Below are 16,056 nucleotides of genomic sequence, written 5' to 3'. Positions count from 1 at the left end.
ATCTCGTCCAGGCAGGCGGTTACGATGACTCCCCGCGAAACTACAATGGACAAGAGTGCCACGTGGGGCGACAGCGAAGCACTAAACACTCGCACCTCGAAGCGCACTCATCGACTCGAGAACACGCCAGCGTCATTTTGGCTATCGTGTATCCTGCGTTCGCCATCTCGCCGGCGGGACTCGATCGTGCCCTTGACAAGGAGCGAAACAGTGGTATTCTGCGCCACGGCACTCCGGCTCTCTCTATTATCAGGAAATCTCTTAAGGACCAGTTAGGTAGCCTGAAAAAATAGAACGGTGGATCTCCCGCATGAAATTGATTTGGCGAGATTCACGGTGTAAAGAAAAAAAAACGAGAAGTCAGAACTTGGTATCAAAATAAGAACACTAGATAATTCTGAATACTCATCTGATGACAATAGTTTTGCATTTCTGAGTGCACGCACGCCTTTTATCGAGCTATTTCTGGGACTCTTCAACGAAAAAATGATAAAAAGAGCTGGAAATTCGAAAAGCCTTTTTTTAATCTGAAGAGGGCATCGCAAAGAGAGGGAGAGAGAGAGAGAGAGAGGCAATGTTTTATCGCAAAGGAAGTCAAGAAATTACATACGAAAATTTTTTCTAGCCTGAATACAGTCAGCGCGGATATCACCGTATTGAAGAATAGCCCTTCTTTTGTAATTTCAGACTGTATGCAAATGCACTTTTAGCACGAACGATGAGTGATAGCGTTTGAAGGTGCATGGCCTCCAGTATTTTTAACTCGGAATATTATCTATAGCCATTGGACATGTACTGAGGTTAGGTGCATTGAAGGTGCGCAGTGATTTCCTCGCACCTACAGGATCGAGTCTCACGAAGGAGCGCCCGATATTTGAAACTGTTAAGAATGGGCATTTTGTAGTATTGAAGCACACTAGTGCTATCGTAGCTCTGCATACTTTTGTTAAGCTGCAATTATAAAGAGGCTGAGCTTTTGGTCACGCTGCCTTGGAGCAGCTTTTTTTACAGACTCTCCGTTTCCTTAACTTGAAATGAGCGCTTATACAAAAATAGACTGACTTGACTTGAAACGAACCGCACTGAGTGATTCCTTATAGACCTCCTGAATGTTTGTTTGTCTATGCGCAAGGTTAGAACTCTGTCTCTGTTCGCCGTCCTACAACCTCACCCGTAATATAGCCTAGCAAACGGTCCACCTTGTTCTCTCTACGTTTTCTATTCTCCGATTTACTTACTCTTTCCCTGTATATTTTGCTCGCTAACCCCATCAATGCAGTGCTCCCTCATTGACAAGATTATCATTCTCCACAAGTTCAAAATATTACTTTTTTCTTATGGATGTGATGATATATGTCTGACAGCTTCAATGAGTTAATAGCCTAGTCTGCGCTGATACGTGCCTTCTGGGTGTAGTTTATGAACGCAGAATGGCTGAAACGGTTGACATAGGTGTCTCATTTCGAAATGTCGTTGATTAGTTTAGCCACAGCTTATACACTGAAGTGGGCAAGAACTTAAAAGTAAATTGCCCAACAAAACAGTCCGATCGGTGAGTTAGTGACGTTGCGCGTCCTCGCCTGCTCAAGAAAGACGAAATACAGTTCATTACCACATCTATAGTTAGCTACATTGGCAGAACATAACAAAACGTATTTTGCGGCTGCAAAGATGTAAACAATAAAATTGAATGACGAGGCACACGTGGCGCGCTAAGTGTCTCCCTTCCGTCTTCTATATTATATATTAAGCGCAACATACGCTTCAGAAAAATGCGCGTCTGTGTTTCCGTCTAGCCAAGCGAACTACCACCACTCAGCCGACTGTCATGCATCGAAGATGCAGGATGCAGGACACGAAGGGATCGGGAGCAAGACAAGGCGCATACCTATTTGTAATGAGCTAAGGACAAAATTATGGCAGGAGCCGCGAAAATGACGTACCCAGAATCTGGCCAGCTATGGTGCGTCCGTCTTCACCGAGCACCGCGTTGCGTGCGTCGTATGTGTCCGTGTACTGGACGAAGGCGTAGCCTTTGTGCATCGAGATGCCGATGATGCGGCCGTAGCGCTTGAAGAGCCGCTCAACGTCTTCTTTGGAAACTACGTGAGTGTTAAGGTTTCCGACGAAGATGCGAGAGTTGACCGCTGCCGGGTCCGTACTGTTCGTCTGATTCCCCACGCGCGTCATGCCACCAGTCGGCGCCAGCTCCGCCACGGCCAACGGATGGGAGGGCCAAGTCCACCAAGACCCGGCTGCACGATCAAAAAAAAAAAAACACGCGGGTTTGTCAAGGCACAGAAAGAGCAAACATTGATTGCGTTTGCCACTAGACGTCTAGAGCCGCAGTTAGTGCATGGTGCTAAGTACTAACGAGGAGTAGTACTGTGGAAGTGTGTTTATGGACCATGTAATCTTTTGCGCAAAGCAAACCGTCTAAACTATAATGTAAACAGACAGCCTCCTAATTATGAGAAGTATATTGGTACAATTCTGAGAAGTGGTGCCATTAAAGACCAGCGTACTCATGTATTTTGACTGAATCAGTAGTCACTGGAAGTGCGAGCCGTTAAAATAGTTGCTGTGACATCTTTAGGACCAAGAGCAAATAACTCATTGATGAAAAGCTACACATGAGGGAAAACGGGTTTAGAAGGAAAGACGCTTGCTTTATCAGCAGTCAGAAGAGATCTATTGGACAGGCATAAAATATTTTAACATAATTATCAATTCGTTGATGGCACAGAGGTCTTAAAACACTAAATTAACAATTATTACTTACCCAGGCAAGTATGTGGTTAGATATCAAATTATTCGTAAATAGCTTTGCTCTTTACGAATAATTTACGAATACGAATACCACAAATGACGAATACGAATTACAAATGCGAGTAACAAAATACGACTTTTGTGAAAGCTGCACAATATTAAGTAATAAAAAAGCTAGTTTATGACCAATTAAGAAAGTCTCTTGTGACATAGAAGATAAAACGTTGTAAGAACAATGTGCTCTTTGTCAAAACTAATAAGTACACCCAGGCAAAGACAATGTAGTCATTTTTGAAATAAAAAATTAACCTGCATCTTTACTAACATATACGGTGCCCCAACTATGTCTCGCCACAGTTAAAAAATAGCTCGGCACAGTATACCATGAAGTGACCGAATGGGTGTTGCTGACAATTGCATGGTCGATGGAGTAAGTCAGACTTTTCTTCGTGCTCAGTTTAGTTGCATAATATGGTGATATTAATTAAGTTACTTGTGAAGTCACGAATCTAGCAAACGTTTTCAATGAGGAAGTTGTAGAGCACTTTGCTAACTATTCCGCTAGACAATTTGTAACTTCATATCTATTGAGTATTTGTGTTTTGTCGCTCACCACAGATGCCCTTTAAAGGCAAAAAAAGTACTACGCGACATGCTTCCTCACGCGCATATGCGCGCTTTGATTGCAGTGTTCCCTAACGTTACGTGTTTCCCAGCATTTGTCCGGGTGCTGCCACATAAGAAGCAACTGTGCAGCGACGATGGTGGTGGCTGTGCGATGCACTTGCTGTTTTCAGTTGCTGTATAAATGATAACCACATCGACTGGTTATCACTGGCAAGAATTGTCGCGTGGGAAGCATACCATTTATACGCAGATTGTTAGGAAGCACTGCAATCTCGGCACGCAAGTGGGTATGTCACGTGGCACATTTTTTTTTTTTTGCATCGCGGGCATCTTTAGCTAGCAGAAAGACAACAATAATAGATAAAAACTTAAACATGGTTCATTAAGATATTTGACAAACTAATAATCAGTTCACGGGATCATTCATGAAAAATAATAAAGCTGCCGACATACATGAATCCTCTTTTTCCTGACCTTGCGGTGCATAATCCCACGGGGCTAACTAAGTGCCCTTCAGCGGTACGTATCTGAGGTCTGGTCCATTCAGTCATCACCTTTCTCAGCTTCTTTGCCAGAGTGCTACTGTAAACGGAGTAGTCTGCACCAGTGTGTATTAGTGAAATGGCCTCGATCTCGTCGATCGTAACTAATATCTCAGAGGCAACGTCGCTACTACTGCACCTTCCGTCGTTGTGTAACTGCTGTCGTCCTGTCGGGTTAACAAACAAAAGAGGGTCTTCAGTTGCCAGTATATCAACGGCCTCACCTCCAAAGGTCGCTGGCCCTAGTTTTCCCGCCACGGGCTAGGTGAACGTGGTCTTTGGAGATTTGATTACGGACAAAGACTGGGCGACAAAAAGCGCATCGGTAAAACCACGCATTGACGGGAAAACCACGCAGTCCAGCTCGACGATACTGGCACGCCAGGTAAAGGTGACCTGCCTCTCCGCTGTGGTAGCAGAGGGCCGCTGGTCAACAGTGCTCCATATATCGCTCTTACGTGGTCTTGCTTCTGGCATGTGTAATGGTGTACAGCGGAGAAAACGTACGAGACATAACATCAATCGTAGCTGTCTTGTTCATGCGTCCGAGGTCCTGTCGTACAACTTGCGCGTACGACAACTGAGGCGGAGGCTCCGGTTGTGCGTGCTGTAGTACCTAAGGCCGTGGTTGAATAACCGCTTGCCGCACTTCTTCACGCACAACGTTGGCAAACGAGGATATCGCTGGATGACTTTGAGTCATTTGTATTTACTGAAGCTTTTCCCTTACGACAGCCCTCACCATTTCCCGCAAGAGGTCCATGTTGCTCGTGAGGGCTGTCGACACCGCGCTAGCAGATGAGATGCTCACGTCCTTGTTGTACTGGCGTGCGCGCTTCTGCAGCGTCTTCTCTATTACCGTAGCCTCTAATCTGAACTCAATAATAGAGAGGGGTGGAATACGCACCAGGCCTGCGAAAAGCTCCTCCTTCACTCCTCGCATCAGGTGCCGCAACTTCTTTTCCTCAACCATGTTCGGGTCGGCACGGCGGAAGAGCCGGGACATATCTTCAATGTACATGACGACGCTCTCGTTGTTTTGTTGGTTTCGCGTCTGAAAAGCGGCCTCTGCCTTTTCTTTGTGGCCCTTGCACTTGAATTCGTAGCAAGGAACTCCCTTTGAAATTCGTTCCACGACAACAAGGACGCTTCGTGGTTCTCGAACCACGTACTCTCAGAATCTTGCAGTGCCAAGTAGACTTAGCGAAGTTTTCTAGCTTCGTCCCAACCATTCAATCTGGCGACGCGCTCAAAACCTCCAAGCCAGTGCTCGGAATCTACGAAAATGTCACCGTGGAAGACCTCTGGTATTCGTGGTGGGTCCATAACGTAATGCAATAGAAATGACGTCGCTTGGGCGGCCATTGCAGGGGCTTCGGAACTCACGTTCTCCACTGGTCTTGAAGAGTAGAAGAGGGCGCAAAACTCGGGCTGCTCACCTCGTAGGCGGCGACTCGTGCGTTGGTGTACGGGAGCCAACTGCGCTGCCTCCAAACTTCGGGGTTCTGGGCTGTGCTCCCTCACCTGAGATGGGCTTGAAATTATACCCCGGCCCTTCCACCAGATTGTAATGAACAAGTACAACGCCGGCAGCTGAAACAACTATTTATTTGGGACGAACTTGTGCCCGTCAACTAAATAGACAGATGTTGTCCTGAGCTCGCTAGTGAAAACTTCGTCAACTTTTTCTTCTATAGTCTTGCTACTTGCCGCTGTTTCAAAGAGCCGCCAACCTTCTTTTTACAGCGCGTGGTGTGTTGACACGCGCAGTCCAGCGTTTCATGGCACGCTTTGCTTGGCGCGTTTTGCCTGTCAGTTGGTGTGGCTGAATTCATAAAGGCAGGAAGCGGCGCAAGAATACAGCGAGTGTCCCACAACATGTGGCAATATACAACTTTCTCATCGGTATTTTTCGTGCGGATTCGTTACGTGAAGCGTTAATTTATTGTGTCTAATCAACAATTAAGAAGAATACAAGGAAATAGTGCCACCTACTAAAGAAGTAGTGAGCAACATGCAATTGGTCATAGCCTAATAGTATGAAACGGTGCAGCTTTAAGTTCCGGCAAGAGATAGCTGGGGAACCCTGTATATTGTAGAATATACGTGGTAATAAGCACGCACAGAAATTGAAAGTTAGCACTATCCACCACATGAAGACATGATTCTAACTTGCACTGATGTATCCTGGTGAAACAAAAGTGGAGTTGCCATAATTCGTTTTATTTAACTTTAAATGCCAAACGAAAGCGAAAGAAAAAAGAAGAAAAAACACCAAACAAAGAGAAAAAAAAATAAGGAAAACAAGGAAGAAGAAAGAAAAAAGAAAGAAATAAATAAAGAAGGAAGGCAATAAAGGAAGAAAGAAAGCAAGAAGCTGTCTTGAATAACCAGCCTAAATTGTGCACCAAAGCTACTCAATCTTTAAGGGATGCCTTAGTGAAGGTCTCTGCGTAATTCTGACCCCCTGAAATTTTAAGCATGCACTGGCACTGCACAGTACTCGAGTCTCTAGTGTTCAGTCTTCATCTAAATACGACCGCTGCAGGCGAAACAGACCTCGCGTTTTTCGGGTCCACAGCCAAGCACCATAACTACTGAGACACCGTGGCAACCGCGCACACAGCGTCCTATCACAAAAATGACAGCGCAAGGCAGGTGATTGTACAAGTGAGCCTTTTACTTTAGATGCGCACATTTCTTAATGACATTGAGTAACGTTCAATCATGACCCAATGTGCTTTTTATGAGATGCATGTCCATAACGCTTTGTTCGATCAACAGGTCGCACGTGCGTTCAAGTATGTATGCATACTCATTCAGATTTGCTCCAAAAAGCATCTGCATGCAAAGAAGTACAGAAAACTGCGGCGTAAAAAATACTTAGAAAAAACTGCACCGTCATAGGCGAATATAATGGGCAAATATATGGTGGGCGCCGCGGAAGATACCGCGCTTGAGTTTTCTGTAAAGCGTGTTGTGCCTGATAGGTACAACTGTAGCGCAAAAAAGCCGAACCTTCAGGACAATACGTGATGTTCATTTGTTGATGTTCCGGAGTAATTGCTTGCATATCAGCGTCATAATACATCTGTTCAACCATATTCGATCTTGCACGGCGAGTCTTCCTTTTCTTCTTTTTAGAAGGTGGTGCATTACTGTGACCTGAGAGGCAAATGAAAAGAAATAGGTGAAGCAAAAAAACAAATAAAAACACAATATAACGAACAAACAAACTTTGCCTACGGAAAGAGATGAGCAAAGCACATAAAAAAAACCTCCCTCTTCATTTTATATTGCACGAAACATCTGCTTCATTTTCTCACGTTCTATTTTATTTACTTGAAATGTCTGTTCCAATTCGATAAAATGAAGCAATTTGCCAATATATTCAGCCCTCGCAAAATCGAAGTAGGCTGATGAAAGCTTGCGTTCTCGAAGCTTTTCAAAAGAAAGTGAATGCGGCGTTCGCATTTTCTTTTCGCTAGTGAGTTGAATATTTATTATGTCACCTTGATGATAACCGAGCGATTATCTTTATTGTAACCCTCCTGGGTAAGAGATGAGTATGTCAGCAAAACCATGATTTGACGTCACGTATAGATAAGGCTACAGGGGCTTGGCAGACAGAAGAGAACTGGGAGTGGGGTTCCTAATTCACAGAAACATAGCTGGCAACATAGAGGAATACTATAGCATTAATGAAAGGGTGGTAGGTATCGTAATTAAACTGAATAAAAGGTACAAGATGAAGGTAGTACAGGCTTACGCGCCTACATCAAGCCATGATGACGCTTCAGTTGAAAGCTTCTATGAAGACGTGGAATCGGCAATGAGTAAGGTAAAAACACAGTATACTGTAGTGATGGGCGACTTTAATGCAAAGGTAGGGAAGAAGCAGGCTGGAGACCAGGCAGTAGGAGATTATGGCATCGGTACTAGAAACGCCAGAGGAGAGCTACTAGTAGAATTCGCAGAACGCAATAATTTACGGATTTTGAATACCTTCTACCGAAAACGAGAAAACCGCAAGTGGACATGGAGGAGCCCTAATGGCGAAAATAAGAACGAAATAGACTTTATAATGAGTGCACACCCTGGAATCGTGCAAGATGTGGAAGTGATTGGCAAGGTACGATGCAGTGACCATAGAATGGTACGGTCTCGAATTCGCCTAGACTTGAAGAAGGAACGACAGAAACTGATACGCAAGAAGCCAATCAATCAGCTAGCACTGAGAGGGAAAGTACAGGAATTCAGAGTGTCGCTGCAGAACAGGTACTCGGCTCTTAGTGAGGAAACCAACCTTAGCGTAGATACAATGAATGATAATCTGACGAGTATCATTACGGAGTGTGCAGTGGAAGTTGGAGGCAGGGTAGTAAGACAGGACACTGGCAAGCTTTCCCAGGAAACGAAGAACCTAATTAAGAAGCGTCAAATCATGAAAGTGTCAAGTACAACAGACAAAATAGAACTGGCAGAGCTTTCGAAATTGATTAATAGACGTAAGGTATGCGATGTAAGAAGGTATAACATGTAGAGAATTGAACACGCTCTGAAAAACGGAGGAAGTGTCAAAGCATTGAAGAGAAAACTTGGGATAGGCAAAAGTCGGATGTATGCACTAAGGGACAAAGAAGGCAAAATAACTACCAATATGGATAGGATAGTTAAATTAGCGGAGGAGTTTTACAGAGATCTGTACAGTAGCCGAGACAACCACGACCTTAATACTATAAGAACTAGCAGTAACCCAGATTACACCCCACCAGTAATGATAGAAGAAGTCAGAAAAGCTTTGGAGAGCATGCAAAGAGGCAAAGCTGCTGGTGAGGATCAGGTAACATCAGATCTGCTGAAAGATGGAGGACAGATTGTGTTAGAAAAACTAGCCACCCTGTTTACGAGGTGTCTCCTGACGGGAAGAGTACCAGAGTCTTGGAAGAACGCTAACATCATATTAATATATAAGAAAGGAGATGACAAGGACTTGAAGAATTACAGGCCGATCAGCTTGCTCTCTGTAGTATACAAGCTATTTACAAAGGTAATTGCTAACAGAGTAAAGAAAACATTAGAGTTCAGTCAACCAAAGGAACAAGCAGGATTTCGAACAGGCTACTCAACAATTGATCACATTCATACTATCAATCAGGTAATAGAGAAATGCTCAGAGTATAACCAACCACTATACATAGCATTCATAGATTACGAGAAGGCGTTTGATTCAGTAGAAATATCAGCCGTCATGCAAACACTGCGGAATCAGGGCGTAGATGAAGTATATATAAACATTCTGGAAGAAATCTACAGGAGATCAACTGCTACCATAGTGCTTCATAAAGAAAGCAACAGAATACCAATCAAGAAGGGTGTAAGGCAGGGGGACACAATTTCCCCAATGCTATTTACCGCGTGCTTACAGGAGGTTTTCAGAAGCCTAGAATGGGAACAGTTAGGGATAAGAATCAATGGAGAATACCTTAGTAACCTGCGCTTCGCCGATGACATTGCATTGCTGAGTAACTCAGGGGACGAATTGCAACTCATGATTACGGAGTTAGACAAGGAGAGCAGAAAGGTGGGTCATAAAATTAATCTGCAGAAAACGAAAGTAATGTACAACAACCTCGGTAAGGAGCAGCGCTTCGAGATAGGTAATAGTGCACTTGAAGTTGTAAAAGACTATGTCTACTTAGGGCAGGTAATAACCGCAGAGCCGAACCACGAGATTGAAGTAACTAGAAGAATAAGAATGGGGTGGAGCACATTCGGCAAGCACTCTCAAATTATGACAGGTAGATTGCCACTATCCCTCAAGAGGAAGGTATATAACAGCTGTATTTTGCCAGTACTTAGCTACGGAGCAGAAACCTGGAGACTTACAAAGAGGGTTCAGCTTAAATTGAGGACGACGCAGCGAGCAATGGAAAGAAAAATGGTAGGTGTAACCCTAAGAGACAAGAAGAGAGCAGAATGGATTAGGGAACAAACGGGGGTTAAGGATATCATAGCTGAAATCAAGAAGAAGAAATGGACATGGGCAGGGCATGTAGCGCGTAGACAGGATAACCGCTGGTCATTAAGGGTAACTGACTGGATTCCCAGAGAAGAGAAGCGGGTTAGGGGGAGACAGAAGATTAGGTGGGCAGATGAGATTAAGAAGTTTGCGGGTATAAATTGGCAGCAGCAAGCACAGGACCGGGTTAACTGGCGGAACATGGGAGAGGCCTTTGTCCTGCAGTGGACGTAGTCAGGCTGATGATGATGATGATGATGATGGGTAAGGCGTCTATCTGCTGTTTATTCACTAAATGAATAGTCGTTAACAGGCTAACGTCGAAAGTTGTGAAAGAAATTAGACGGGCTCTGATAAGTTGAACTTCAGGCATCTAAACTCGGGTAGCTATCTTTATAACTTTTTTTCGCACCTTTTAATATATTTAACAGAACAGTTTATCCGTTTTTCACGTCTTCATTCTCACGCCACCTTTTCCTGCTTTATTACCACCAAGTAGCTAGCCACCATTTAAGCGTTGATGCAAGGCGATACGATCTGGGCGCCTGCTGTCTACAATAAGTACGGACCGGCTGAACTCGCTCGACACTTTCATAAGCCTCTGGAGAGAAGGCAAGAGTGTTTCCTCAGAGGCCAATTCATTTATGCTGCCCGAATGGTAATTAAGTGACACCGTCAGTAACATTCGATGCCTCGAACATTCCTGGGGGCAGGCATAGGGTCCCAGAGAAAGGGGGTGGAAATGCCTTCCCTACCGCAGAGGCGAGTACTGTGCTGCCGCGTAAATAAGAAACCGGCCTCAAAAGCTGCAGCTGCGGCCCGACGCAACAAAAGTAATCGCGCGGATCTGTGGTGGTGGGCCTGGAAATGGTCAATGCTGCGTAGCTCTGAAGTTGCGCAGTTTCAGCGGGGCTGATGAAATCCGGCGGCAGAAGCAGCCATCCACAGTGCCGACGCTAATAAATGTAGCCGGTGCACTGGAAAAGCGAGTGGCCCGCAGGGCAATCCTTGGGGCGGCAAAGCGGGGAGGGAGGTCAAGAGGAAGGAGGATGCGCTTTAATCTTCTTCAGGTGGTTAAGGCTATTTCCACTCTGGTCAGTAATAAAGTTGGCCAGTGAGCAAAATGGACCAGGGCAGGGGGGGGATGCAGTCCTATACTACTTCCGCTGTTTATCCCGACCGCGCTAGTGCTCCGGCGGCACGTCCGCGGCTGCCAGCGTGCAACAACGTGCGTTCTTGTTGCGCTGGCCCGGCAACTTGACCGCAATCCCCGAATGGGCAGCAGCTGCCGCTTTAGGCACCCTAGAGCATCCCTGCCCTCTTCCCCTTCTCTCCTCATAAGTGCACGGCAGCCGTCGCTCAGAGCGATGCGGGCTCGCCACTCACGATTCTATTTCGTGGGTGGAGACTTTCGGCAGTGGCCAGCACCACCATCAATACATAATTCGTTTACCGCTCTGTCGGAACGACTGCGTTCACGTATCTTCTTACACCCGCTGTAACCACTTTCCATCCCCCCCCTCTTTTTTTTTTGTTTGGACAGCATTTTTCGGCAGTGAGCTGCTGCCCTGCTACCAGCCTGAGGGCACTCAGCGAGCATCACGGGAAATTTCTTTCTGCGGTTCACGTCTGTCTATAAGGCGCTGCCACACATGAAACGCTGTACCAATTTGATGGCAAAGGGCTCGCGTAGTAAATTCAATAGGCTGATCTTTGAGCTGCCATTCCGTCTGTAACGTCGTTTTTCGAAAGTAGCCGGCGGTTGAGGAAGCTGCGCGCATTAGAAGAACCGGGCGCGAAAACGTTTGTCGCTCTACGCTGAGAAACAAAATCTAGATATCAGACGATGAAGAGAACTTTAATGCTGACAAAATTACCCTCTTGTTTTGACGAAAATTTTGCAAAATCTAAGTAGGCATATAAGAGCTTGCGTTCTCGAAGTTATCCTAATAACTTATGTAGTCCGACAAGAAAAGAGCCCATAAAAATGTGAGTATATTTAATTATGAATTTGTCCTTTAATGGCACCACAGCGTACTTGAAAACGTTTTATTACCTATTTATTTTGACTTGACTATAATCGTGGGAGAACTAACTGCTAAGCTATCGTGGCAGCGGCATTTGGATGGGAAAGCGGCTACTCCGCAGGTTGTAAAGGATTGAGTCATTATGAAAAACCTATCTATGCTTGGTTATTTTTTTCCTCTATTTTCTCGCTCTCCTTGTGTGCGTGGCGCGTCCTATCTGCCTGCAAGATTACGCGTACATGAGAAAAGGGCATAAGTCGATAGCCCTCTATCCGGTTCATTCCACTCGCGAAAACTACCGTAGTAATACATTATGCACAAAATCAATTTCAAACATAACACCTATAAATTTCAGTCAACGCAAACCCTCATTTCAAATGAGCGCTACATTATAGTGTTTTGACTGGAGCAATTTGCTATTCTTCCGCAGTGCATTTTTCTTTAGGAAGGGGTTCAAACTTCACAAGCTTACACTACATGCATCCATACCCACTGTGATTCTATTACGTGAAGAATGACAGCCAAATTGAGCACTTTTAATGAAAATTAAGTCTGTTTACACGAGAATCAACACAAATACGGATTAAAAGAGTAACAGCTTTGCCGCAAGGGTGAAGTAATGAAAGTGATGGCAACGAATTCGAACGTTATACAGCTGACCAAAACGCTGGTGTAAGAAAGTGCAGCCGCTGCAGCGAGAGAAGAGACTTCCGCGATGGTCATGTCTCCAACGCATACTTATCCGGTGAGAGCACAACACGTACAAATAACCAAAAGGTGCCAAACCGGCCCTACTTAAAATTATAGCGCTGAAATTTGTTTATTCCAACAGTCAGGCAATTATGCAGCAGATCACATCCAATTAAGCCTACACTATATCTCGTCAATGTTCTCTCATTTACATTCTTTTATTTATTCGTTTGCTTTACCTCCCCCACACGCAGCCTCATTTTCGTTTAGCGTTTGTTTTGTTTGTTTATTAAAGACTATTCAGAAGTTTCAGTACCTTTAAACTTACATCTATAAACTTATACTATTCACCTGTTGCGACAAAAAAAAATAGGTCTTCCAAGAAGTATACCTGTTTGAGGCTACCAACAATACCTTTTCCTTATCTACAGCGACCCGCAACACAGTGTGACACACAAAAAAAATAAATTACCCCCTTTTGTTTTTCAGAGCTCAGTAAGCCGGAATGCGCTGAAAGCAAGCCTTGGGAATGCAGTGCGTTTTTATGTAGGCCAGCAAGGTGTAAAAAAAGAAAACGCAGCTATAAATGAGAACCTTCGGAATGATTGCGAAAGCTACAGTCGTAGCTCAAGTGTTGGCCACTGCCACCTGCCCCTCTACCGAGAGAAGAAACAAACTCGCAAAGAATCGCAAAGCAAAGACCCGCGTCGCAGAAGGAACACAGGAAGCCATTCCTTGATGTCGCTTAGGCGCCGAAAGAAGGGGGGTCTAGTGGCACTTAGCTTCGGCAGCGTACTGTCACACTGGCGCGGATCGATAGCTTGTTTCAGCTGGACGAAAGGGAGAAAGAGAACCGACCGGGCCGAGGTTGAAACAGCGGATTACTCGCCACACGCGTGGCGAAAGTGTTCTGATTAGTTTCCGGCAAAGGATGCCCACGCTTCGCCGCGCCGCACGGGGTCCCCCCGCTGCGTCGGACCAATCGATGTCGGCAATTCTGCGAGGGACATGGGGGTCACACAAGAACCATGCTACAGGGTCCCCAAAAGCTGTCACGCGGATGCACCACGACTATACGAAATATGAGTGCGTCCAGGACGGGGTAAAGCGCGTGGTGCCCACGCTGCGATCAGTATTACGGTCAGCCTGGACAAGCTTTGCGTGACAGCGCTAGGACCCCTGGCCCGAAGCATGTCCAGCCGACCGCGCCTCAGCCCGTTGGGCCTTTCGTGATGCGACGTCAAAAGTTCTTTGGGAGGCCACGCTCTGGAGTGGTGGGGAAAGCGGGGAAGCGCACAGAAAAGGCAGCTGCTTTGAGCGATGAGTTTCAGCAAGTCGCCTCAGCCACCAGTGCTGTTCTGAGAGTGGAGCAAGCTCCAAAGCAGGCCACGGCACAACCATTGATCTTTCGGGCTCCCACCTCCTGTTTTGGTTTGGAAAACGCTCGCCGGCCGGAAAGTTCACGTGAGCGTTCTCATTTAAATAACACTTTGGTGCATTCCTCACTGCCATCTGATCGTTATCTTGCGTACGTGCGGTTTCTTAATGCGGAACTTGTTTTGCGGGAAACAAATGTCCGCGCGCATGAGCGCTTCCCAAGCGCGACCGAGAATGTGAAAAAGGGGCGAGAGGGCACGCGTGCCCGAGCCCGATAAAGAAGCGCATGGAGCTCGGCCAAAGAAAGGTGCGATCTCTCAACGTCAGACGCGGTAAGCGCTTTCATAAAGACGCTCGGCTCACAATGGGGCATGCACCGGCTAACTCGGGGGCGCTCCTAATCTCCTCGGAGCCCAAGCTGGTGCGTGCCACTGTCAGCTTCCCGCGCTGCACTCTCTCTCGGCATTAACAAAGCGCCACCGTGAAATGAAAGCACGAGACGGAACGGAGCGCAACAGGCCATGCGAATTGAAGTGTTTCGATAGCGATCGCGGATGATACAAAAGTCTTTTTTTTTCAGCGAAGGTTTTATGCCTCGAAGATTTCGGCGCTGTGCGCGATCGAGAAACATAGCACACGTGAGGGAAAATAAATGCGGCCCTCAAAAGGGCGCCGGTCACATGCGGATTTGTATGCGTCGTTTTGGAATGATTGGTGCTCTCTAGTTTGTGCGCTTGTCGATGATTGGACGTTCTTGTAATTGTTGCTGGGATATGAGTGGATGCCCGTCGTTGTTGCCTGTGGAAAATCAAGTGTTGCACAGCTAAGCTCGTGGATGAAGGTCACATTCCCGGCATGAAGAATGGAAGCAGTTAGCAGGAAGCATAGCGTGATGCGATATAAATAAATGGGTAAATAAATAAATAGGCATAATTATTTTTTAAATGATATAATAATCGTGTATTTATATGCCTATTTATTTATGATTAACTAATCATTAAAATATTGAATAATTATTTATTGATCAGACACGATGACACAATGCTTTGTTTGCCCTCTTTTCACAGACAGGGTAAAAAGCTCGTAAATTTCTTTTTCTACAAAGCTTGAACTCAGGTTGTTGCGTGACCACAGAATTAAATATAATGAGGATACCTTTAGGCAACTTTCCTTATTAGCTTTCCATAGTCGCTTTCATAACAATCACTGCTATTCTCTAAGCGAGCGACATATTTGTGTAATCAAATACGTTATGACAGCACAGCGTGCAGAACATTAGGAACCCAGGCAATCACGGTCACTCGTGCCTTAGTCTCACTCGTCTCTTGTGCCGAGTCCTTACAATTAGTGGTCCTTAGTGGTGCTTAGAGCGTATTATGGGCATCTCTAATGACTGTTCTCGCATAACGCACCATATGCGCTCATCTCATACTTCTAAGTCTTCAGTGTATACAGCACGTACTTTAACTGTACGTAATTTTGAAATGGTTTAATTAGTTTTGTTTTTCATATCTTTGTTGTTTCCTCCTTCCGTGTACATCATGGCTTTTAAACACCTGAATGAACTTAGAAGACATCTCAAGCGAAACTGAAAGAGATGCGACCACAAAAATCCTTAGAGCAAATTATCCTTATAATTTAAACTATCGCGATCTCAAACCACTCAGCATATAACGGAGAACATATAGCAATGTAGTTTTTAATTCAACAACCGTTGCTATAAGAGTGTTCAGTCGAATTCCACGCTCGCCAAGGCACACTTTATTCAAACAGCGGCAACTGTACGGTGATGTGACCCTATTATACTCGTCACATTATTACGCGTTCTGAGACAACTTGACAGAGCAAAAAATATTGTTTAAAAAACGTAACTCTGCGGTACCAAAAAAAATTATGTCTACAAGCTTGCATGTTACAGGAATCCCAAGCATAAGTTAGCAAAAATGGCAGAGCTGATTCAAGACTCGCGTTTGAAATTTATTTTGCACTTAGCAGTCACTCG

The 16,056-nt window shown here is 45.2% G+C and overlaps 1 protein-coding gene across 2 annotated transcripts in view; it reads right to left on the bottom strand.

Annotated features, from left to right (window-relative positions):
- The window catches only part of LOC119176279 (uncharacterized), a 235,745-nt gene that overhangs the window by 158,018 nt on the left and 61,671 nt on the right, over window positions 1-16,056 (bottom strand). The window contains exons 1-2 of one of the 2 annotated variants that reach the window (XM_075877355.1): window positions 6,957-7,097; window positions 1,944-2,255 (exon numbers count right to left, since the gene is read on the bottom strand). In XM_075877355.1, the coding sequence (XP_075733470.1) occupies window positions 1,944-2,255; window positions 6,957-7,041 (397 nt within the window). In that variant the 5' untranslated portion in view covers window positions 7,042-7,097. Of the gene's footprint in view, window positions 1-1,943; window positions 2,256-6,956; window positions 7,098-16,056 lie in introns of those variants that run through there. The other variant, XM_037427481.2, reaches the window with a different exon arrangement.

This window comes from Rhipicephalus microplus, chromosome X (genome assembly GCF_043290135.1).
Source record: "Rhipicephalus microplus isolate Deutch F79 chromosome X, USDA_Rmic, whole genome shotgun sequence".
In the NCBI taxonomy this organism is placed as follows: domain Eukaryota; kingdom Metazoa; phylum Arthropoda; class Arachnida; order Ixodida; family Ixodidae; genus Rhipicephalus; species Rhipicephalus microplus.
This window is presented reverse-complemented; position numbering and strand designations above follow the sequence as displayed.